At 47.8% G+C, this 24,580-nt stretch overlaps 1 protein-coding gene across 1 annotated transcript in view; it reads left to right on the forward strand.

Moving 5' to 3' along the window:
• Positions 1–19,093: 19,093 nt before the first annotated feature.
• The window catches only part of DCBLD2 (discoidin, CUB and LCCL domain containing 2), a 213,890-nt gene continuing 208,403 nt past the window's right edge, over positions 19,094–24,580 (forward strand). Inside the window, exon 1 of the mRNA XM_063956268.1 lies at positions 19,094–19,684. Within this exon, the coding sequence (XP_063812338.1) occupies positions 19,537–19,684 (148 nt within the window). The 5' untranslated portion in view covers positions 19,094–19,536. The remainder of the gene's footprint in view (positions 19,685–24,580) is intronic.

Here is a 24,580-nt window from a genome sequence, read left to right on the forward strand (position 1 = left end):
GGCCCCAGCTAACCATTCCCAGGCTTCAGTCCCCAGAGTCCCAGCTTTCAGCCTCCCAGAATCTCTGGCCTCAGTCACTAAGCCCCTATTTCCAGGCCTTAGGGGGACATTTACTAAGCAGTGATAAAAGCGGAGAAGTGAGCCGGTGGAGAAGTTGCCCATGGCAACCAATCAGCACTGAAGTAACATCTATAATTTGCATACTAGAAAATGATACAGAGCTGCTGATTGGTTGATGGGGAAACTTCTCCACTGGCTCACTTCTCTGCTCTTATCACTGCTTAGTAAATGTCCCCCTTAGTCTCCAGGCCCCTAGTCCCAATGGTAGCTAAAATAGATACCCTGTAAATTACTGGTAGTATATACTGAAGGAAATGTATGTAGTCTGGCTAGAGTAGTGCACCACACCTAGCCCAGGGATAGAACATGCAGCATAGGGTTTGGTTTGCACCTGGAGCAGAAGGCAGGGGAGGGGGACTTACTAGACTCAGGATAGCTAAGAAGCTGCCTTTGTAGGAGCTTTGTTTCTTCCCTATAGAAAATCATTATGAGAAAACACTGCAACTCTCTTTCCCTTGGAGAGTATCACTGTTTACTTGGGAATGTAAATCTATTTAACCCTACAGGTATTTGCAAAAGAAACACAACAATTGTTAATCTGGCCCTGCGCACTGACCATGCATCCTGTTATCTTGTTGTTTACCATTGGCAGAGGCAGATGGGAATTGCATGGAGCTCTACGCAATTCCGACAGGGCAGGGACTGTGTGGATGGCTTCTGTTGGCGGGCTTGTTGGTGTCAGGAACACAGCTCCACTGCCACCGTCGGCTATGTACTACTGGACATTCTGAGTTATGGTTACTCAGAATGTACCCCCTCTCATGTCAAAGGCGCGCATGTCCAAATAGGGTCGTGGCCTTGCGTGGAGGGGACATGGCCTCAGGGGAAGCCTGAATTTACCACAATCCATGGGCGTGGCCTTGCTGGAAACCCATGTTACATCACTTGTAAAGCATACCCAGAGGAGATGTTGGGCTGCCCCCAGTGATTTTGGCTGCACTACAGGCTCATTTTCAGTGACAGGAGCCGGGCTCTCAATGAGAATGTCAGAGTGCAGCACCTGCCTCCCGTTCACTGCGGAGCTGGTAGCACTTTGGTGTCACCCCCAGGAAGGGAAATTGCAACCGATATCCGCACGGTGGTAGACAGCCATCAAAAATACATTTGCAGTAGCTGATGTATTTTTGTTAATTAGACATATGACTGTGCTCTGGCAGAGGTATTTTCCAAAGAGTGATAGTTTTATTTACCCCAAAACTAAAATATATTGAGTGGAATTCAAATGTTTGAAAAGTCAGTTGGGTGTTTGTTTTTTGCTGTCTATTATATAGGAAAAAACAGAGCCCCCAACTGACTTTTCAAACCTTTGAATCTCCCCCATAGAATTATGAAACTAAAATGGTTACTTTTTCTTATAACGTATTCAATTAGATCTAAAGCATTCTGTCTGGTAGAAAAACAAGCAAACCCAAAAGTAGATATAAATAATGGTTTGGCATAGGAGCACTGGTTTACATATTTCAGTTTAACAGTATGCCGTATCAGTCCACAGGTAAGTACAGGTTGAGTATCCCATATCCAAATATTCCGAAATACGGAATTTTTGAGTGAGACTGAGATAGTGAAACCTTTATTTTCTGATTGCTCAATGTACACAAACTTTGTTTAATAAACAAAGTTATTAAAAACATTTTATTATATGACCTTCAGGCTGTGTGTATAAGGTGTATATGAAACATAAATGAATTGTGTGAATGTAAACACACTTTGTTTAATGCACAAAGGCCCTCATTGCGAGTTGTTCGCTCGCTAGCCGCTTTTCACAGCAGTGCACACGCTAAGCCGCCGCCCTCTGGGAGTGAATCTTAGCTTAGCAGAATTGCGAACGAAGTATTCGCAATATTGCGAAAAGATTTTTCTTTGCAGTTTCTGAGTAGCTCGAGACTTACTCTTCCAGTGCGATCAGTTCAGTGCTTGTCGTTCCTGGTTTGACGTCACAAACACACCCAGCGTTCGCCCAGACACTCCCCCGTTTCTCCAGCCACTTCCGCGTTTTTCCCAGAAACGGCAGCGTTTTTTCACACACTCCCATAAAACGGCCAGTTTCCGCCCAGAAACACCCACTTCCTGTCAATCACACTACGATCAGCAGAACGAAGAAAAAACCTCGTAATGCCGTGAGTAAAATATCAAACTTCTTAGCAAATTTACTTGGCGCAGCCGCAGTGCGAACATTGCGCATGCGCAGTTAGCGGAAAATCGCACCGATGCGAAGGAAAATAACAAGCGAACAACTCGGAATGAGGGCCAAAGTTATTAAGAATATTGGCTAAAATGACCTTCAGGCTGTGTGTATATGAAACATAAATGTATTCTATGCTTAGACTTGGGTTCCATTGCCACAATAACACATTATGGTATGCAATTATTCCAAAATACGGAAAAATCCGATAGCCAAAATACTTCTGGTCCCAAGCCTTTTGGATAAGGGATACACAACCTGTACTGAATTACAGGTATGTTAATATCATGAAAGTTGACCATTCAATTTACAGAAGCACTTACAAAGTATTTCAGAAAACAAGGCAAGTAAGACCATTGGGTTTATAATTATTATTATATGATGTAGGTTTAAAAGCTCTGATAGACATAAGCACTTGAGTTCCGTGAATTTGTAGCTTATGAGTGAATACAATGCAGACATTGATCGGGTATCTGACCTTTTTCCTTTTATCCTTACCATTGCCCCAGATCTAGCTCTTATCATCCCAGTGTAAAGCCAATACCGTTTTTCTAGATAAATGCTATTGATCGGCAACAAATGTCTTGTCCTGTAAACTCTATAAATGAAACCACCAGCACAGTTTAATTAAAGTATTACTCCTCCATTTAGTGGAATCCAATGTTTATAGACAATCCCCATCTCCCATTTGTTATACACTGTGCTACTTTCACTTACAATTAGCAGATGAGCGAGAACCTTAAATGCTCCTACAGTGATCTGCACACACACACACACACACACACACACACACACACACACACACACACACACACACACACACACACACACACACACTCTCTCTCTCTCTCTCTCTCTCTCTCTCTCTCTCTCTCTCTCTCTCTCTCTCTCTCTTTACTAAGGTGGGAGTTTTTTTGGAGCTGATGTTGCCCATGGCAACCAGTTTCTATTATCTTCTAGTAGCTGCTAGATAACTGTTAAATATACTCTTATTGGTTACTATGGGCAACATCACCAGTTCTAAAAAAATTCCCACCTTAGCAAACTGACCCCATACAGTTCAAAATGCTGCATGGTGCATCAATGATACACGGCACTGCAATATTCCAATAAATCAAGAATATATTGTGAAAACGGTAGAGCAGGCCCTATGTATAATATATATATATATATATATATATATATATATATTAGGTGCTCATCGCGCCCTACGGGCGCTCTTCACAGCGTCACAAGGGGCTACGCCCCCTTAAGCCTTGCACGGCCTTTGGGTGTGCAATATGTTGATTATATGGAGTATTACCTCCAAATATAATTGGGTGATTGGTTAAATATTGTACAGACAAAGGGCGTGTGATGGTTAAGGGGCCTTAGCCCCTTGCGACTGTGTGAACAGTGCACACAGGGCATGATGAACACCTAGTAGGTGCTGTGATTGGGAGTGTGGCGGGTGCAGGGGAGACACGGATGGTGGAGGGGGGCCAGGGGTGTTGCGGGTGGGGGAGGCGCGGTTGCAGGAGTGCTTTGAGTGGTGGAGGGGCGGTTGGGGGGGGGGGGGGGACTGCGGATGGTGGAGGGTGTCTGTAAATGCTGCGGGTGAAGGGGGCGGCAGATGGGGGAGGAGGCCGGGGAGATGTGGATAGGGGAGTGTCGGGTGCGGGATAGACGCGGATGGGGGAGGGTGTCCTGGGGTGCGGCGAGTGGGGGAGAGTCCTGAGCCACCGTGGTATGGAGGGTAGCGGTGGTGCCGCAGGGGGGGGGTTGGGGTGGTGCGGTGGGGGGGGAAGGGCCGAGTACGTGGGTTGCGTGGTTGGGGGAAGGGCGGATGCGGGGGTGCCATGGTGGGGGAGGTGGACCGGAGACACACGGGTGGGGGAGGGTAAGATGATTCTGCGGTTGTGGGATTGCATGAGGTGCATCCAGCTGGAGCACCGCAGAGGTGACAGTATAGGGGACACAGGCACAGCATAGGTGACACCTGGTGCTGCAAGGTCGTGACCGGCAGAGCCGGGACACAGCAGCGGAGCTCTCCCGGAGACAGGCAGCGCAGAGCCGGGCCATGTGTTGTGCACGGCAGGAAAGGGGAGAGCAGCAGCACACTGCCGGTCTCCTGTAGCCCTCCTCTGATGCAGCCGCACTACTTACTGAAGTCCAGCCGGTAGTCTCCTGTGTGGACACGCCCCCTCTCCTGGGTGCTGTAACGCGGCATGCAGCCGAACCAGCCGCGGTAACATGCTACGGTGCTCTCTCCACAGCACGGCTTCCGGCCAGCGTCAGCAGCTCAGCAGAGGCTAAACGGCGATCCGGAGCAACACAGCACGTGCATGTTACTCTGGTGGCGGAGGCGCTGGCCCTACACACAGCTGCAGCAACGCTATCCGACATTGCCTGTAATACCAAGTTGTGAAGTGACCTCTGACGTCACCACGGGGAGGAGCTACCCTGGTGGTAACCCAATGAGAGCTCCTATCCATGGCCAGCGTTAGCCACACATCACTCTGTGCAATTATGTAGGAGATGGAGTATTACCTGCATGCCTAGTTATGTTAGTGGTAAAATATTGCACGACGAAGTCGCGTCCGATGGCGAAGAGGGCGTAGCCCCTTGCGACAGGGAGACGGTGGGGGAGTGGGGGCTGTGGATGCTGGCGGGGGTCTGGAGGCACTGCGGTTGGTGGAGGGGCGGGTGCGGGGGAGCCGCAGGCGGGGTAGGGGGTCCAGAGGTGGCGCGGGTGGGGGAGGGGTGGGTGCGGGGATACCGCGGATGGGGGTGGAGATATAATATATAAAATTGTACATACTATTAAGTAAAGAAAATCGCGGGTGGGGGAGGGGTTGGTGCGGGGGGTGCTGCGGGTGGGGTAGGGAGTCCGGAGGTGGTGCGGGTGGGGGAGGTCAAGAGATTTATGTTAGTGGTTAAATATTGATGGATGGGCAGGTGGAGGGGTGTCGCGGGTGGGGTAAGGGGTCCGTAGGTGGTGCGGGTGGAGTAGAGACATGGGTGCGGCGGATGGGGGAGGAGATCTGGAGATGCTGGGGTTGGTGGAGGGGCGGGGGTGCCGCTGGTGGGGTAGGGTGTCCGGAGGTGGCATGGGTGGGGGAGGGGTGGGTGCGGGGGTACCGCGGATGGGGGTGGAGATATAATATTGTACATATTATTAAGTAGACAAATTCTACATTGGACGACACAGAGTACTGCCCTAGATACACACATATGTAGCTGCAGACACACATGTACACTGACATGCATGACCCCACATGTCGCAATGTCCCCCTAGTTACAGGATACATATAATGGCCATCCTCATCTAGTGCCCGGGCCCCCTGCCCAGCCATTGTGTCAGCAGCAGGGAGATTGCAAGTGATTGGGCGGCAGCAGTGACCCTGGTGCAGCTGGAAGGGACACTTCCCCGGCGCTGACACCAGGCAGAGAGAGAGGAGGCGGCTCATTGTGCGGGGCCGAGGCCAGACCCGGCCGCTCCCCTCGCGTAGGTGCAGGGCCGGGAGGCGGGGCCAGGGATAGTGATAAGCCACAGTGCTATCGCTGTACGCACTGATCTCTGCGGTGGCTGCCGCCTCCTGCTGCACGGCGCCCAGGAGAGGGGAGGAGGAAGGTGGCGGGCGGCTCTTACCTGCTCCCGGCACACGCCGCTGATCACCCGCTCATGTGAGAGGGACGGGTGAGGACAACGGGGCGGTGCAGGGGGTCGGTCTCCTCTGTTGGGGCGAGGGTTTTTTGGGGGCGCTAATTGGAGGCGGGGTGATGGTGTCTGTAACCTATAGATTAGGCCAGATCTGTGACTCCGCCCAGCGTTAGCAAATGAGTCACAAAGTCACAGATCTGGGCTAATATATAAGAGCTATATATATCTACAGTGTATATGCAATTGTCCAAAATCCTCCCTAAATCTACATTTGAACCTCAGTCTTTTAACCCCTCCATTAAGACTTTCATGCGCCTTTTGGATGAGGAAACACGGTTGACAATACCTCAGTTACCTCCACAGCGCCAGAATCTTACCCCTGGGCAACATCTAGCCTTGGATAATTTAGCTAAGAACAAATCCTTGATTTTTCGTCCAGCTGATAAGGGGGGTGCCCTGGTCATACAGGATCTTGCTCAATACAAACTCCAAGTAGCAGCACATCTTGACGACTGCACCACCTACAGACGATTGTCTCAAGACCCTACAGCCCTATTTAAAAAGGAACTATCGTCTATTCTACATTCTGCTTTTGAAAATGAAACTATCACCGATCAATTGAGTAAAGCACTGTTACCAGCATTCCCTTTGGTTCTATTATTCTATACCCTCCCGAAAATACATAAAGCGGTCATAGACCCCCCGGGTAGACCAATCATCGCGGCCCGGGGTGGTTTGGCACAACCCATCTCTGTGTATTTAGATAGCCTATTACAGCCATTTATTACAAAACATCCTAGATATCTTCTAGATACCACGTCCTTGTTGATTAAATTGAGAGCTCTCCCTAAATTAGATCCAGATACGGTGATGTTTACAATCGATGTTACCAGTTTATACACTGTCATTCCGCATGAGATGGGTCTGGCAGCTGTTGGTCGCTTTTTGAATAATCAGGTTGATTATAACGGTCCAGCAATTACATTCGTTTTGACATTATTACAGTTTATTTTGACACGTAATTTTTTCTTTATGATAGTGCATTCTATCTCCAATTAATTGGTTGTGCGATGGGGGCGGCGGTGGCCCCCTCATACGCCAACGTTTTTATGTTTGATGTTGAACAGTCAGTGTTCTTTTCAGATCCTGTTATTTCTTCAAAAAAAATTTTTTTCTGCCGTTATATAGATGATCTCCTGATCTTCTGGAAGGGTGATAGTAAGATTCTTATCGAGCATATTAATTCCCACAATGCCAGTGAGAGCCCTGTTAAATTTACTTTTGACTTTAGTCCTGATAAGATACACTTTTTGGACGTAGCAATATCTCTTTGTGATGGGCTTATTTCCACAGATTTGTATACCAAACCTACTGATCGCAATAACCTTCTTTTGTCTACTAGTTGCCACCCTAGATCTCTTGTTAAAGGTCTTCCCTATTCCCAATTTCTAAGGGCTAGACGGATTACATCTGATTCTAAACAAGCTATAACCCAAATTGATATTCTATTTCAAAAATTTTTAGAACGAGGATATGATCCATCTTTATTACAGGTAGCCAAATCCAAGGCCTTGGCACTGGATTTTGAATTACTTTTACATCCTAAAAAAGCTGATCAATCACGTATTATGCCTTGGGTGACACAATACACTCCAGCTAGTCAGACTATTAGTAGGATTTCAAAGAAACACTGGCCCATTGTAAAGTCAGATCCTGATTGTAATTTAACCGACACTAAACTTATGTCATGCTATAAACGGGGCCGGAGTCTGCGTGACATCTTAGTGAGGTCAGATATTTCTGAAATTTCCCCTAGTATTTACAGAGGTAGTCTGGGTTGCATTCGCTGCACATGTGTCACTTGCAAGTTCTTAATCCCGGGTGAGACCTTTTACCATCCTCACACTGGTAAGATTTTACATATTCGTCATAGATTGACGTGTAATTCTAAATTTACAGTGTATCAAATTATATGCCCATGTGGCTTGTCCTATATTGGGAAAACCGAACGTCCCTTTAAGGAAAGGATGGCCGCACATAGGTCATCAATTAAAGCAGCCATCAATTCTGGTAAAAGTGACCTTCCTGTGGCAAGACATTTTCTGCAGGCATCACATAACCTCACCACTTTGAGATATCGAATGATCGACCAGGTTCCCCCCTCTTTGAGGGGTGGTAACCGTGGCCTGAAGCTCCTACAGTGTGAGGCTCGCTGGATATATAGGCTAGGCACCCTCACCCCGGGTGGTTTAAATGAGCAGTCGGGGATTAACATATTAGCCAGTAGTTACTAACATGTCATCTTGATTGTTTAACAGTTATAATTACTGTGTGTATTATTTTTCATGCTATCTGGATGTCTCTCTTTTGCTAAAACCTACTCGATTTACCTGCTATTTATCTGTATGTTTTTACTTGGTGATTGCTTTTAGTTGTATATGGCATTACTAACTTTTTGTGATATACATTGCCAGTTTTCTATTTGTATCTATCTATAAGTTAACAGCCGCATCACAGCAGTGTACGGCAGCTGGTATGTTTATATTTGTTGCCATGGTGATGGTTTTTTCACTTGACGTTTGACTTCCTTTGACAGGACGTCATTACGTCAGCTTCAGTGCGCTCCCGCCGGGTGTGCAGTCCCGTCGCGGTAATTGGCACTTCACTGGGTGATACTTGTTATATAAGGTAGGTTGTTTTATGTCTCCATTATATCCTGATGAAAATGCCTGATTAAACGGCATTGAAACGTTGCACTTTATTAAGTCTTATGTCTGCTTTTTTGGAGTGCCGCACCTACCCTCTGTACATACGTTCTTTTTGTGAGGGCACCCAGCTATATCTGCATTTCTCTATCGTCCTAGTGGATGCTGGGGTTCCTGAAAGGACCATGGGGAATAGCGGCTCCGCAGGAGACAGGGCACAAAAAGTAAAGCTTTAGGATCAGGTGGTGTGCACTGGCTCCTCCCCCTATGACCCTCCTCCAAGCCTCAGTTAGATTTTTGTGCCCGGCCGAGAAGGGTGCAATCTAGGTGGCTCTCCTAAAGAGCTGCTTAGAAAAGTTTAGCTTAGGTTTTTTATTTTACAGTGAGTCCTGCTGGCAACAGGATCACTGCAACGAGGGACTTAGGGGAGAAGAAGTGAACTCACCTGCGTGCAGGATGGATTGGCTTCTTTGGCTACTGGACATTAGCTCCAGAGGGACGATCACAGGTACAGCCTGGATGGTCACCGGAGCCTCGCCGCCGGCCCCCTTGCAGATGCTGAAACGAGAAGAGGTCCAGAATCGGCGGCAGAAGACTCCTCAGTCTTCTTAAGGTAGCGCACAGCACTGCAGCTGTGCGCCATTTCGTCTCAGCACACTTCACACGGCAGTCACTGAGGGTGCAGGGCGCTGGGAGGGGGGCGCCCTGGGAGGCAAATGAAAACCTTTTTTGGCTAAAAATACCTCACATATAGCCTCCGGGGGCTATATGGAGATATTTAACCCCTGCCAGAATCCATTAAAGAGCGGGAGACGAGCCCGCCGAAAAAGGGGCGGGGCCTATCTCCTCAGCACACAGCGCCATTTTCCCTCACAGAAAGGCTGGAGGGAAGGCTCCCAGGCTCTCCCCTGCACTGCACTACAGAAACAGGGTTAAAACAGAGAGGGGGGGCACTAATTTGGCGTTAGAAATATATAAAAGATGCTATAAGGGAAAACACTTATATAAGGTTGTCCCTATATAATTATAGCGTTTTTGGTGTGTGCTGGCAAACTCTCCCTCTGTCTCTCCAAAGGGCTAGTGGGTCCTGTCCTCTATCAGAGCATTCCCTGTGTGTGTGCTGTGTGTCGGTACGTGTGTGTCGACATGTATGAGGACGATGTTGGTGAGGAGGCGGAGCAATTGCCTGTAATGGTGATGTCACTCTCTAGGGAGTCGACACCGGAATGGATGGCTTATTTAGGGAATTACGTGATAATGTCAACACGCTGCAAGGTCGGTTGACGACATGAGACGGCCGACAAACAATTAGTACCGGTCCAGACGTCTCAGAAACACCGTCAGGGGTTTTAAAACGCCCGTTTACTTTAGTCGGTCGACACAGACACAGACACGGACACTGAATCCAGTGTCGACGGTGAATAAACAAACGTATTCCTTATTAGGGCCACACGTTAAGGGCAATGAAGGAGGTGTTACATATTTCTGATACTACAAGTACCACAAAAGAGGGTATTATGTGGGATGTGAAAAAACTACCGTAGTTTTTCCTGAATCAGATAAATTAAATGAAGTGTGTGATGATGCGTGGGTTCCCCCCGATAGAAAATTATGGGCGGTATACCCTTTCCCGCCAGAAGTTAGGGCGCGTTGGGAAACACCCCTTAGGGTGGATAAGGCGCTCACACGCTTATCAAAACAAGTGGCTGTACCGTCTATAGATAGGGCCGTCCTCAAGGAGCCAGCTGACAGGAGGCTGGAAAATATCATAAAAAGTATATACACACATACTGGTGTTATACTGCGACCAGCGATCGCCTCAGCCTGGATGTGCAGAGCTGGGGTGGCTTGGTCGGATTCCCTGACTAAAAATATTGATACCCTTGACAGGGACAGTATTTTATTGACTATAGAGCATTTAAAGGATGCATTTTCTATATATGCGAGATGCACAGAGGGATATTTGCACTCTGGCATCAAGAGTAAGTGCGATGTCCATATCTGCCAGAAGATGTTTATGGACACGACAGTGGTCAGGTGATGCAGATTCCAAACGGCACAAAGGTGTATTGCCGTATAAAGGAAGAGGAGTTATTTGGGGTCGGTCCATCGGACCTGGTGGCCACGGCAACTGCTGGAAAATCCACCGTTTTTACCCTAAGTCACATCTCTGCAGAAAAAGACACCGTCTTTTCAGCCTCAGTCCTTTCGTCCCTATAAGAGTCATATCTGCCCAGGGATAGAGGAAAGGGAAGAAGACTGCAGCAGGCAGCCCATTCCCAGGAACAGAAGCGTTCCACCGCTTCTGCCAAGCTCTCAGCATGACGCTGGGACCGTACAGGACCCCTGGATCCTACATGTAGTATCCCAGGGGTACAGATTGGAATGTCGAGACGTTTCCCCTTCGCAGGCTCCTGAAGTCTGGTTTACCAAGGTCTCCCTCAGACAAGGAGGCAGTATGGGAAACAATTCACAAGCTGTATTCCCAGCAGGTGATAATCAAATTACCCCTCCTACAACAAGAAAAGGGGTATTATTCCACATTATATTGTGGTACTGAAGCCAGAAGGCTAGGTGAGACCTATTCTAAATCTAAAAAAATTTGAACACTTACAAAGGTTCAAATCAAGATGGAGTCACTCAGAGCAGTGATAACGAACCAGGAAGAAGGGGACTATATAGTGTCCCGAGACATCAGGGATGCTTACCTCCATGTCCAAAATTTGCCCTTCTCACTAAGGGTACCTCAGGTTCGTGGTACAGAACTGTCACTATCAGTTTCAGACGCTGCCGTTTGGATTGTCCACGGCACCCCGGGTCTTTACCAAGGTAATGGCCGAAATGATGATTCTTCTTCGAAGAAAAGGCGTCTTAATTATCCCTTACTTGGACGATCTCCTGATAAGGGCAAAGTCCAGGGAACAGTTGGAGGTCGGAGTAGCACTATCTCGGATACTGCTACAACAGCACGGGTGGATTCTAAATACTCCAAAATCGCAGCTGATCCCGACGACAAGTCTGCTGTGCCTAGGGATGATTCTGGACACAGTCCAGAAAAAGGTGTTTCTCCCGGAAGAGAAAGCCAGGGAGTTATCCGAGCTAGTCAGGAACCTCCTAAAATCAGTGCATCATTGCACAAGGGTCCTGGTAAAGATGGTGACTTCCTACGAAGCAATTCCATTCGGCAGATTTCACGCAAGAATTTTTCAGTGGGATCTGCTGGACAAATGGTCCGGATCGCATCTTCAGATGCATCAGCGGATAACCCTATATCCAAGGACAAGGGTGTCTCTCCTGTGGTGGTTACAGAGTGCTCATCTTCTAGAGGGCCGCAGATTCGGCATTCAGGATTGGATGCTGGTGACCACGGAGGCCAGCCCGAGAGGCTGGGGAGCAGTCACACAAGGAAAAAATTTCCAGGGAGTGTGATCAAGTCTGGAGACTTTTCTCCACATAAATATACTGGAGCTAAGGGTAAATTTATAATACTCTAAGCTTAGCAAGACCTCTGCTTCAAGGTCAGCCGGTATTGATCCAGTGGGAAAAACATCACGGCAGTCGCCCACGTAAATAGACAGGGCGACACAAGAAGCAGGAGGGCAATGGCAAAAACTGCAAGGACTTTTCGCTGGGCGGAAAATCATGTGATAGCACTGTCAGCAGTGTTTCATTCCGGGAATGGAAACTGGGAAGCAGACTTCCTCAGCAGGCACGACCTCCACCCGGCAGAGTGGAAACTTCATCGGGAAGTTTTCCACATGATTGTAAACCGTTGGGAAATACCAAAGGTGGACATGATGGCGTCCCGTCTGAACAAAAAACGGGACAGGTATTGCGCCAGGTTAAGAGACCCTCAGGCAATAGCTGTGGACGTTCTGGTAACACCATGGATGTACCAGTCGGTGTATGTGTTCCATCCTCTGCTTCTCATACCTAAGGTACTGAGACTTATAAGACGTAGAGGAGTAAGAACTATACTCATGGCTCCGGATTGGCCAAGAAGGACTTGGTACCCGGAACTTCAAGAGATGCTCACAGAGGACTTATGGCCTCTGCCGCTAAGAAGGGACTTGTTTCAGCAAGTACCATGTCTGTTCCAAGACTTACCGCAGCTGCGTTTGATGGCATGGCGGTGGAACGCCGGATCCTAAGGGAAAAAGGCATTCCGGAAGAGGTCATTCCTACCCTGGTCAAAGCCAGAAAGGAGGTGACCGCACAACATTATCACCACATGTGGCAAAAATATGTTGCGTGGTGTGAGGCCAGAAAGGCCCCACGAAGAAATTTCAACTCGGTCGATTCCTGCATTTCCTGCAAACAGGAGTGTCTATGGGCCTCAAATTGGGGTCCATTAAGGTTCAAATTTCGGCCCTGTCGATTTTCTTCCAGAAAGAAGTGGCTTCAGTTCCTGAAGTCCAGAAGTTTGTCAAGGGAGTATTGCATATACAACCCCCTTTTGTGCCTCCAGTGGCACTGTGGGATCTCAACGTAGTTCTGGGATTCCTCAAATCACATTGGTTTAAAACCAGTCAAATCTGTGGATTTGAAGCATCTCACATGAAAAGTGACCATGCTCTTGGCCCTGGCCTGGACCAGGCGAGTGTCAAGTTGGTGGTTTTTTTCTCAAAAAAGCCCATATCTGGTTGTCCATTTGGACAGGGCAGAGCTGCGGACTCGTCCCCAGTTCTCTCCCTAAGGTGGTGTCAGTGTTTCACCTGAACCAGCTTATTTTGGTGCCTTGCGCCTACTAGGGACTTGGAGGACTCCAGGTTGCTAGATGTTGTCAGGGCCCTGTAAATATAGGTTCCAGGACGGCTGGAGTCAGGAAAACTGACTTGCTGTTATCCTGTATGCACCCAACAAACTGGGTGCTCTTGCTTCTAAGCAGACTATTGCTAGTTGGATGTGTAATACAATTCAGCTTGCACATTCTGTGGCAGGCCTGCCACAGCCAAAATATGTAAATGCCCATTCCACAAGGAAGGTGGGCTTATCTTGGGCGGCTGCCCGAGGGGTCTCGGCTTTACAACTTTGCCGAGCGGCTATTTAGTCAGGGGCAAACACGTTGGTAAAATCCTACAAATTTGATACCCTGGCTAAGGAGGACCTGGAGTTCTCTCATTCGGTGCTGCAGAGTCATCCGCACTCTCCCGCCCGTTTGGGAGCTTTGGTATTATCCCCATGGTCCTTTCAGGAACCCCAGCATCCACTAGGACGATAGAGAAAATAAGAATTTACTTACCGATAATTCTATTTCTCGGAGTCCGTAGTGGATGCTGGGCGCCCATCCCAAGTGCGGATTATCTGCAATACTTGTACATAGTTACAAAAATCGGGTTATTATTGTTGTGAGCCATCTTTTCAGAGGCTCCGCCGTTATCATACTGTTAACTGGGTTCAGATCACAGGTTGTACAGTGTGATTGGTGTGGCTGGTATGAGTCTTACCCGGGATTCAAAATCCTTCCTTATTGTGTACGCTCGTCCGGGCACAGTATCCTAACTGAGGCTTGGAGGAGGGTCATAGGGGGAGGAGCCAGTGCACACCACCTGATCCTAAAGCTTTACTTTTTGTGCCCTGTCTCCTGCGGAGCCGCTATTCCCCATGGTCCTTTCAGGAACCCCAGCATCCACTACGGACTCCGAGAAATAGAATTATCGGTAAGTAAATTCTTATTTTTAAGTGGCCGTGCCGGACCTTCTTGTCGTCTATATATATATATATATATATATATATATGTCCTGAGGAAGGGGCAGGAGCCCCAAAATGTGATATATACTGTATGTAATATTTATGCATTCATGTATGCAAATAGGCACTGTGAGGAGAGGATAACACACCCACCCCCCATAATGCAGCTGCGTGTCCAATGCCAGTAAATCTGGCTGAAATTTATTACATTCTGCAAATATACAGGTGAAAATATAGACAGCATGTAAAGGGACTTAGGAAAAAGTGACAGACTGGTGATATCGGACTGTGGGCCTAATTCAACCGGAATTTCTGAGAAAAAGATGTGGGCGCATGTGCAGTGCCCGTCCTGCGCATGTGGTCGCGGGCAACGATCCGTTTCCAAGGAGGAGACAGAGCGTTGTAGTGGCGGAGCCGGATGAATGGGGGACAGTGCGGCGCGAACGGGGGCATGATCGCAGCGGCGTGATGTCACACGCAGCTGCCGCGATCGGGAAGATGGCTTCCTCTATTTCTGCTAACGAGCAGAAATTGCGATATGATCGCAATTTCTGTTTGTTGAAGGGGAAAAGGGGGCTCCGGTCAGCATGCTGGGCGGCCTGTCCCAGCGATGGGCGGCCCCCAGCATGCTCTCCAAAGGATTGCAAATTCTGCTAATTAACTGAATTTGCTATCCTTACTGAATTAGGCCCTGTATCCAGAATTATTCCATTACCTTATAAAATAGACTTACAGCTAGTTGAGAGGTCAAATGCTCTGAGAGAAGCTAACCCGGGGTTAAGATCCCTGTCTAGTAGGAAAATACATTACAGCTGTGTCCACTGCCAGCTTGCAAACATGTCATGGTAAATGCGACTTATTACCCTGAATAGTGTGCCCACGTTGGTCCACGGGCACATGAGTATGCACCCGCTTCCATAGGGAAACACGGAGTGTACACTGTAGCTAGGAGCAGTAGGATGCGGGTAATAGCTGCCACGATGTGTACAGACGCGGCAAGTGATTACCTGCAAGATGACAGAGGACACATCTGTGTATACATATATAATCATCAATTAGTCTCCCCGTGAATAGGATATTTTCATAATTACTAGCTTTTATCCAGGAGCCGTGTGTTTTGTGACAGTATGTCACTGTGAGCGGGATGTACTACACATCGCATATGCAATGCATCCCATCACTTATCAGGTACATATCACCATTAATAATGCCGGAGTTGTCCTTTGTGATAGATGGACTTCTGGGTTGAGGCCCTGGGGGTCCTCCTGCTCCTGTGCAGAATGACACACACTGCCGCGTGGATGCTGGAGGGATCTGATTGGAAGGCAGGCGGAAAGAAACCCATAGGCTCCTATTGGGTAACACCATTTAACTGTGTCTAAACTACAGAATGTATCACACTCCGGAGCTAGGAACATATGGAAAAGCAGCCAAAGCTTTGAAAGGGTTCAGTATGATTTACTGATGGACGGGATGCCGGCTGTCAGTATACCAACAGTTGCATCCTATTCAGTCCCCTAACCCTCACCATTTCCCTACCCTAACCCTCCCTTCTGGGTGCCTAATCGTCACCCTCCCCGGGGCTCCCTAACCCTCCCTTCCCCTCTGCCTAAACTTAACCTCCCCCTCTAAGTGCCTAACCCTCCCTCCCCGGTCCCTAACCTTCCCTTCCCCCTAACCCCCCTTCCCCTGCCTAAACATAGCCCCCCCCCACCCCCCTCCCACGGCGCGTCTGTCCCGCTGTTAGAATGATCGGGATGCCGGCTGACGGTAATCTGACGTCAGCATCCCTAGCGGCGTTGGTGTGTGGACCGCCATTGTGTCCTCCTTCGGGATACCGGCGTAGGTATATTGACCACTGGATCCCATCCGTCGGGAAGCTAACTGCTTCCCCTCTGAAAACGTGATTTTCTGAGTTTTGACGCATTTTTAGGCTTAGTACATTCCGCCCTGTATTTGCAGAAAAAAATATTCCTAGTTTGTTTAAATGAGAGTAGTGAGAGAGATGTCGGCATCTATGTATAACTTTATATATCTGCCTTTGGCAGTGGTATCTTATACCTGTATATAGTTGTATCTTATATATAAAAAGAATCTATTTGTCACCTGCAACAATGGTAAACTACCGTATATACTCGAATATAAGCCGGCTTTTTCAGCACTTTTTTTTTGTGCTGAAAAAGCCCCTTCGGCTTATACTCGAGTCAGTATTTAGGAGGGACACGGAGGGCACAACGCGCGGCTCTCCTGTGTCCCTCCTGTGTCTCCGGCGGCAGCGGCGTCTGTGTGTGTTAAAGGAAGTGCACGAACCGGCACTTCCTTTAACACACACACGCCGCTGCCGCAGGAGGGACACAGGAGAGCCGCGCGCTGTGCCCTCCGTGTCCCTCCTTCAGAAGACAGCGCAGGAGCGACAGATGGGTAAGTAACTGGCACTGTGGGGCATATCTGGCAGCATGAGGGCATATCTGGCACATCTGGCACTGTGGGGCATATCTGTCAGCATGAGGGCATATCTGGCACATCTGGCACTGTGGGGCATATCTGTCAGCATGAGGGCATATCTGGCACTGTGGGGCATATCTGGAAGCATGAGGGCATATCTGGCACTGTGGGGCATATCTGGCACATCTGGCATTGTGGGGCATATCTCGCAGCATGAGGGCATATCTGGCACTGTGGGGCATATCTGGCACATCTGGCACTGTGGGGCATATCTGGGAGCATGAAGGCATATCTGGCACTGTGGGGCATATCTTGCACATCTGGCATTGTGGGGCATATCTGGCAGCATGAGGGCATATCTGGCACTGTGGGGCATATCTGGCAGCATGAGGGCATATCTGGCACATCTGGCACTGTGGGGGCATATCTGGCAGTATGAGGGCATATCTGGCACTATGAGGGCTGTGTACGGCTAGAGCTGCATTTCCCACCCTAGGCTTATACTCGAGTCAATAAGTTTTCCCAGGTTTTTGTGGTAAAATTAGGTGCCTCGGCTTATATTCGGGTCGACTTATACTTGAGTATATACGGTAATTCAGCAGATTTGAAACACATGCGTGGGATATGTGAAGTGTAATATACTGTATCTTGTACAATTGTTGTGAACTTTATCCTTACTGTGGTGTTAAACAACATGCATTAGAAATGGCGCACCTACAGTATTACGTTGTGTAATATGTATTTGTATATATATATATATATATATATATATATATTCCACAGATTGAAATAGATTTAAAAAAAAAATACTTATTGAAAACATGCAGAAATAGGGCAGACACTTCTGTGACCTCACAAGTTGGAGAGAAGTTGAATAGTTTGCGGAAAATGTTGGCTGGGTGACTGGTCTGATGAAAAAGTTAGTTTGGTGTGTGGAGCACCATTTAAATTGGACAGACGAGTTGGACGGTTGGTCAGTTGGATGGATGGTGGAAAGCTGGTTTGGTGTATGGCCCACATAAGCGACTTAGTAGGGTAGGATGTGAGCTGATCACATAAACATGTTATGGGCTGATGTCAGCCTCCATTTCTCCCCCCAGCTGAATACAGGGAAAAACATAACTACAATAAAGGCACAAAGACATATTAGCATGGAAAAGGGTCAGCTTTATTTCATTATTAAAAATAAGGAAAAGGTATGGTGCTGAAGAAAGAGCAAACTGCTTAGATGGGAGTCACCTGCCAGCCCACCGCCAACAAATCAAGGTATCCAAACTCACGATCTTAGTAAATGGGACCTTAGTAAATATACCCCCAAGTGCCGCCATCTCAGACCCGAGTGCTGTTTCCAAAGACATAGCACTGGATCACCATCGCGGCCATCGGTCGCAACATCACCCATCTGAGGCTACTCAGAATGGCCGCCTCATCTCCATTGACGAAATCAGTAAAGGGCCCCATACACTTATGCGACCACATGTCGCAGGCGATAACCCCGGCAGCCTCCCAGGGTGCAGAATCGCCCAAGATACATTGTATGCTGTCCTTTTGCATACAATGTATCTTGGGTGATCCTGGGCGATACCAGCCATGCTCCCAGGTCGGACCTGATTGAATATGCAGCACATTCAATCTGGAGGATCTGATCCGATGCTCACGGGAACATGCATTAGAACAGATCTGATTGGAAACACCTCCAAAATGCCCGATTTCATCCGATATATCGGCCCGAATGCCTGAAATCGGGCATTATCGCTCTAATGTATGGGGCCCTTTAATCTGCATCAAAACAGAGGCGACATGCCTCCGTTCTAGAAAACGGTCCCTGTCACCGCCGCCAAACAGCCACAGATTTGGCTGTGGCATCCAGAGAACTGCGACCGGGGTCATTGCAGCCCCAGCGCAGTCCCCAAAATACTGGTTCATTGCGACCGATAGGGTGCTGGTCTGAATGAGGCCTGGCGCCCTAATTTCTTCTTTATAGCCCTCTTCTTAACACACACAGAATAAATGCATTTAAACAGAGGATCTAAGCAACACACGCATATTGCTACCAGGAGGGTAGTTTTATCACTGTATTTATTTACTGATACCGAACCAGTGCCCCAGAATGGTCTTTAAGAAGACTCCTTATTCATTAATATCTAAACATCTCTTAGCAATCAGGAGACTGTCCCCCCAGCAGGCGCCGCAGTGTGTGACACCGGGTAGGCAGTGGATGTACTATACACCGGTGGGGGTCGCTCGGCAGCGATACTGGCCGCGTCCCAGGCAGGAAAAGTTGGGAGAAAGTGCACGCGGATGTATGCAGCGCCCCACGCGTGCCTTCCCCCACGATAGATACGGGGCCCGTGGGATCAGGGTGCTCACTCGGCTGCTGCATGTAGCTGCGGGGTCTCCGCTGTGTGATACCCCCGGGTGCTCCTGTGCAGCACGGCCCGGGCGCTGAGAGGGGGGAGGGAGCAGTACTTTGGGCCCACGCACAGGTCCCCGCCCCCTAAACCTCCGTTAACCCCACGCAGGCCGCCCGGGAGCAGCTACAGCGGCAGCAGAGACACACCGCGGACCGTGCTCGCTCCCAGAACGGGTTAACGCCGGGAGTCCTCCTCCAGTGATCCGCAGCCCGGCGCCGGAACTACCAGCCTTTGCCCCAGCCGCCTGAGAGCGCCCCGGGATCTGCCGCCGTTACCGGGTGATGTGACCCTCCCCCTCCCGTACCATGCTCCGCGCTGCCCAGCTCCCCGCTGTGGATGTGTGAGAGGTGGGGAGCCCAGTATGCCTGCACACTGCCGGCTGCCGCTGGGATGGAGAGCCGGGGGATGGTGAGCAGGCGGCTGGCCCTGGTGATCTCCAGCTGCGTCCTCTCCCTGCTCCTCCGGGCTGTGGGGGCTCAGAACGGTGAGTGTGCTCCGTGTCACCCGGCTACACGTGTGCTGGGCAGCAGGCTACGTGTACAGCTGCAGTATACCCGTGTGTCCTGTGTATTGTACTGTGTGTAATGTATTGCTGCATATATTTGTTATGTTTCCCTTACTGCTCTACCACCTGGATTAGCCCACTTTATACACGCAGTATGCCCAGCTGTATAGTGCAGTGTACCATGATGTGCATCTGTGTCCTGACCTGGCTCTGTCTACCTTACATTCATATTACAGTACATATGTGTCATTATCTCAGTAGGGGAACTAAAGATGTGTAATTTTGGATAAGGGATACTCAACCTGTATAACATTGTCTGTACCATATAGCAGCTTATGGTCCACTCATCACTGGCATTCTACTTTATATTACCACATGGCGAGCATCCATTGGTGTGAACCAATATGCTTGTTGCCAAAGTATGTGTGTGTGTGTGTATATGTGTGTGTGTGTGTGTATATATATATATATATATATATATATATATATATATATATATACACACACACACACACTTTGTTTATTTTTTGGCTTTACATCAAGATGAACATATGTCTCCCTTATTGCTTATTCACCAGCTATATCTAGCCTCAGTTATTATTATTATTACCAGTTATTTATATAGAGCACACATATTCAGCAGCGCTTTACAGAGAATATTTGGCCATTCACATCAGTCCCTGCCCCAGTGGGGCTTACAATCTATATTCCCTACCACATGCACACAGAGACACATTCATGCTAGGGTTAATTTTGTTTGGAGCCAATTAACCTACCTGCATATTTTTTGTGTATTTTGCCTCATCGATGTCTCTGCAGCTGAATAGGCTGATTAAAGGGTGTCCGTATCCCTGTGCTGTGTAGAAGAAAGAGTTTTTACCTAGATGTGTAGCTGTTGTGGACCACCTTGGAGCTCTATAATTACACTATAATTCTCCTTTTATGAGTGCTGTTCTCAGGTGTGTGTGTGTGTGTGTGTGTGTGTGTGTGTGTGTGTGTGTGTGTGTGTGTGTGTGACAGTGGTGTCTGTGATTTCCTAGTGCCAGACTGCCAGTTATGTGAGTGACTCTTAAGGTGGGTACACACTAGAAAGATATATCTGCAGATCAATTGATCTGCAGATATATCTATGGACGGATTGGGCAGTGTGCTGTGCATACACACTGCCCGATCCTTCGGGGACTGACGTCATGAACTGGGCGGGCGTGTACACACGCCCGCCCAGTTCAGCTGTCAATCACCACCGGCCGCCACAGCATGTGTACGGGCGGCCGGCCGACCGCCGTACACACACAGCGACGCGCCAATATATCGGTAGATATATTGGTTGTCGGCTGTGCTGCGGGGCCGACGCGATATATCGGCCGTACACACTGGCCGACGGACCCGCGATATATCGGCCGTTCAAGAGAACGGTCGATATATCGGCCAGTGTATACGAACCTTAAGTAGTGTCACAGATTTCCTACCACCAGTTGTGTGTGTGTGTGTGTGTGTGTGTGTGTGTGTCTGATTTCCTAGTATCATTTGTGTGTGTGTGTGTGACTCTCGGTAGTGTCAATTATTTCCTACCACCAGTTGTGTGTGTGACTCTCAGTAGTGTCTGATTTCATACCGCCATCTGTATGTGTAACTTTTAGTAGTGTCTGATTTCCTAGCATCTGTTATGTGTGTGTGTGTGTGTGTGACTCAGTAGTGTGTGATTTACTAGTGCTAGTTGTGTGTGACTCAGTAGAGTCGAGTCAGTGATTTCCTACCACCAGTTGTGTGTGTCTCTCAGTAGTGTCTGATTTCATACTACCAGTTGTGTGTGTAACTTTTAGTAGTGTCTGATTTCCTAGCATCTGTTATGTGTGTGTGACTCGATAGTGTCTGTGATTTACTAGTGCTAGTTGTATGTGACTCTCAGTAGAGTCGAGTCAGTGATTTCCTACCACCAGTTGTGTGATTGACTCTCAGTAGTGCCTGTGATTTCCTAGCATCATTTTTGTGTGTGTGACTTTCCATAGAGTCTGTGATTTCCTAGCATCATTTGTGTGCCTCAGTAGGGTCTGTGATTTCCTAGCATCATTTGTGTGTGTGTGTGACTCTCAGTAGTGTCTGTGATTTCCTAGTGCCAGTTATGTGTGTGACTCTCAGTAGTGTCTGTGATTTCCTAGCATCGTTTGTGTGTGTGTGTGACTCTCAGTAGTGTCTGTGATTTCCTAGCATCGTTTGTGTGTGTGTGACTCTCAGTAGTGTCTGTGATTTCCTAGCATCGTTTGTGTGTGTGTGTGTGACTCTCAGTAGTGTCTGATTTCCTAGTGCCAGCTATGTCTGTGTGACTCTCAGTAGTGTCAGTGATCGTTTGTGTGTGTGTGTCTCTCAGTAGTGTCTGTGATTTCCTAGCATCATTTGTGTGTGTGTCTCTCAGTAGTGTCTGTGATTTCCTATCAACATTTGTGTGTGTGTCTCTCAGTAGTGTCTGTGATTTCCTAGCATCATTTGTGTGTGTGTGTGTCTCTCTCAGTAGTGTCTGTGATTTCCTAGCATCATTTGTGTGTGTGTGTGACTCTCAGTAGTGTCAGTGATTTCCTAGCATCATTTGTGTGTGTGTCTCTCAGTAGTGTCTGTGATTTCCTAGCATCATTTGTGTGTGTGTCTCTCAGTAGTGTCTGTGATTTCCTAGCATCATTTGTGTGTGTGTCTCTCAGTAGTGTCTGTGATTTCCTAGCATCATTTGTGTGTGTGTGTCTCTCTGTAGTGTCTGTGATTTCCTAGCATCATTTGTGTGTGTGTCTCTCAGTAGTGTCTGTGATTTCCTAGCATCGTTTGTGTGTGTGTGTGTCTCTCAGTAGTGTCTGTGATTTCCTAGCATCATTTGTGTGTGTGTGTGTGTGTGTGTGTGTGTGACTCTCAGTAGTGTCAGTGATTTCCTAGCATCATTTGTGTGTGTCTCTCAGTAGTGTCTGTGGTTTCCTAGCATCATTTGTGTGTGTGTCTCTCAGTAGTGTCAGTGATTTCCTAGCATCATTTGTGTGTGTGTCTCTCAGTAGTGTCTGTGATTTCCTAGCATCATTTGTGTGTGTGTCTCTCAGTAGTGTCTGTGATTTCCTAGCATCATTTGTGTGTGTGTCTCTCAGTAGTGTCTGTGATTTCCTAGCATCATTTGTGTGTGTGTCTCTCAGTAGTGTCTGTGATTTCCTAGCATCATTTGTGTGTGTGTCTCTCAGTAGTGTCTGTGATTTCCTAGCATCATTTGTGTGTGTGTCTCTCAGTAGTGTCTGTGATTTCCTAGCATCATTTGTGTGTGTGTGTGTGACTCTCAGTAGTGTCAGTGATTTCCTAGCATCATTTGTGTGTGTGTCTCTCAGTAGTGTCTGTGATTTCCTAGCATCATTTGTGTGTGTGTCTCTCAGTGTCTGTGATTTCCTAGCATCATTTGTGTGTGTGTCTCTCAGTAGTGTCTGTGATTTCCTAGCATCATTTGTGTGTGTCTCTCAGTAGTGTCTGTGATTTCCTAGCATCATTTGTGTGTGTGTCTCTCAGTAGTGTCTGTGATTTCCTAGCATTGTTTGTGTGTGTGTGTCTCTCAGTAGTGTCTGTGATTTCCTAGCATCATTTGTGTGTGTGTGTGTGACTCTCAGTAGTGTCAGTGATTTCCTAGCATCATTTGTGTGTGTGTGTGTGTGTGTCTCTCAGTAGTGTCTGTGATTTTCTAGTGACAGCTATGTGTGTGTGACTCTCAGTAGTGTCAGTGATTTCCTAGCATCATTTGTGTGGATGTGACTCTCCATAGTGTCTGTGATTTCCTAGTGCCAGTTATGTGTGTGACTCTCAGTAGTGTCAGTGATTTCCTAGCATCATTTGTGTGTGTCTCTCAGTAGTGTCTGTTATTTCCTAGCATCATTTGTGTGTGTGTGTCTCTCAGTAGTGTCTGTGATTTCCTAGCATCATTTGTGTGTGTCTCTCAGTAGTGTCTGTGATTTCCTAGCATCATTTGTGTGTGTGTCTCTCAGTAGTGTCTGTGATTTCCTAGCATCATTTGTGTGTGTGTGTGTGTCTCTCAGTAGTGTCTGTGATTTCCTAGCATCATTTGTGTGTGTGTCTCTCAGTAGTGTCTGTGATTTCCTAGCATCATTTGTGTGTGTGTGTCTCTCAGTAGTGTCTGTGATTTTCTACTGCCAGTTATGTGTGTGACTCTCCATAGTGTCTGTGATTTCCTAGCACTAGTTGTGTGGGTGACTCTCGGTAGTGTCAGTGATTTCCTAGCATCAGGTGTGTGTGTGACTCTCAGTAGTGCCTGTGATTTCCCAGCGCCAGTTGTGTGTGCGTGACTCTCAGTAGTGTCTGATTTCCTAGCATCAGTTGCGTGTGTGATTTCTTACCGCCAGTTGTGTGCGTGCGACTAAGTAGGGTCTGTGATTTCCTAGCACCAGTTATGTGTGTGACTCTCAGTAGTGTCTATGATTTCCTAGCATCATTTGTGTGTGCGACTCTGTAGTGTCAGTGATTTCCTACCACCAGTTGTGTGTGTGTGTGTGACTTTCAGTAGTGTCTAATTTCCTAGCATCAGTTGTGTGTGTGTGTGTGACTCACATTGGTGTCTGTGATTTCGTAGCACCAGTTGTGTGTGTGTGTGTGAAGCTTTGTAGTGTCAGTGATTTCCTAGTGCAAAAGTTAACATTTTCCTGGTTGGAAATGGACCAAGTAATCCTCTCAGCCAGTGACCTCAGAAACCTCTTTAAAAAAATGAACATTTAGCTACTTGTAAAGAAGAGCTGCTCCTATTTAGATTTGTTTTGTCAAAGCAAAAGACCACCTATTACAGTGTATGAGGGTTGTCACAGGGTGCACAGATGTAAGTACTTTATAGTCTAGATGGGATGTAAAAGT

Source organism: Pseudophryne corroboree, chromosome 2 (genome assembly GCF_028390025.1).
Source record: "Pseudophryne corroboree isolate aPseCor3 chromosome 2, aPseCor3.hap2, whole genome shotgun sequence".
Classification (NCBI taxonomy): domain Eukaryota; kingdom Metazoa; phylum Chordata; class Amphibia; order Anura; family Myobatrachidae; genus Pseudophryne; species Pseudophryne corroboree.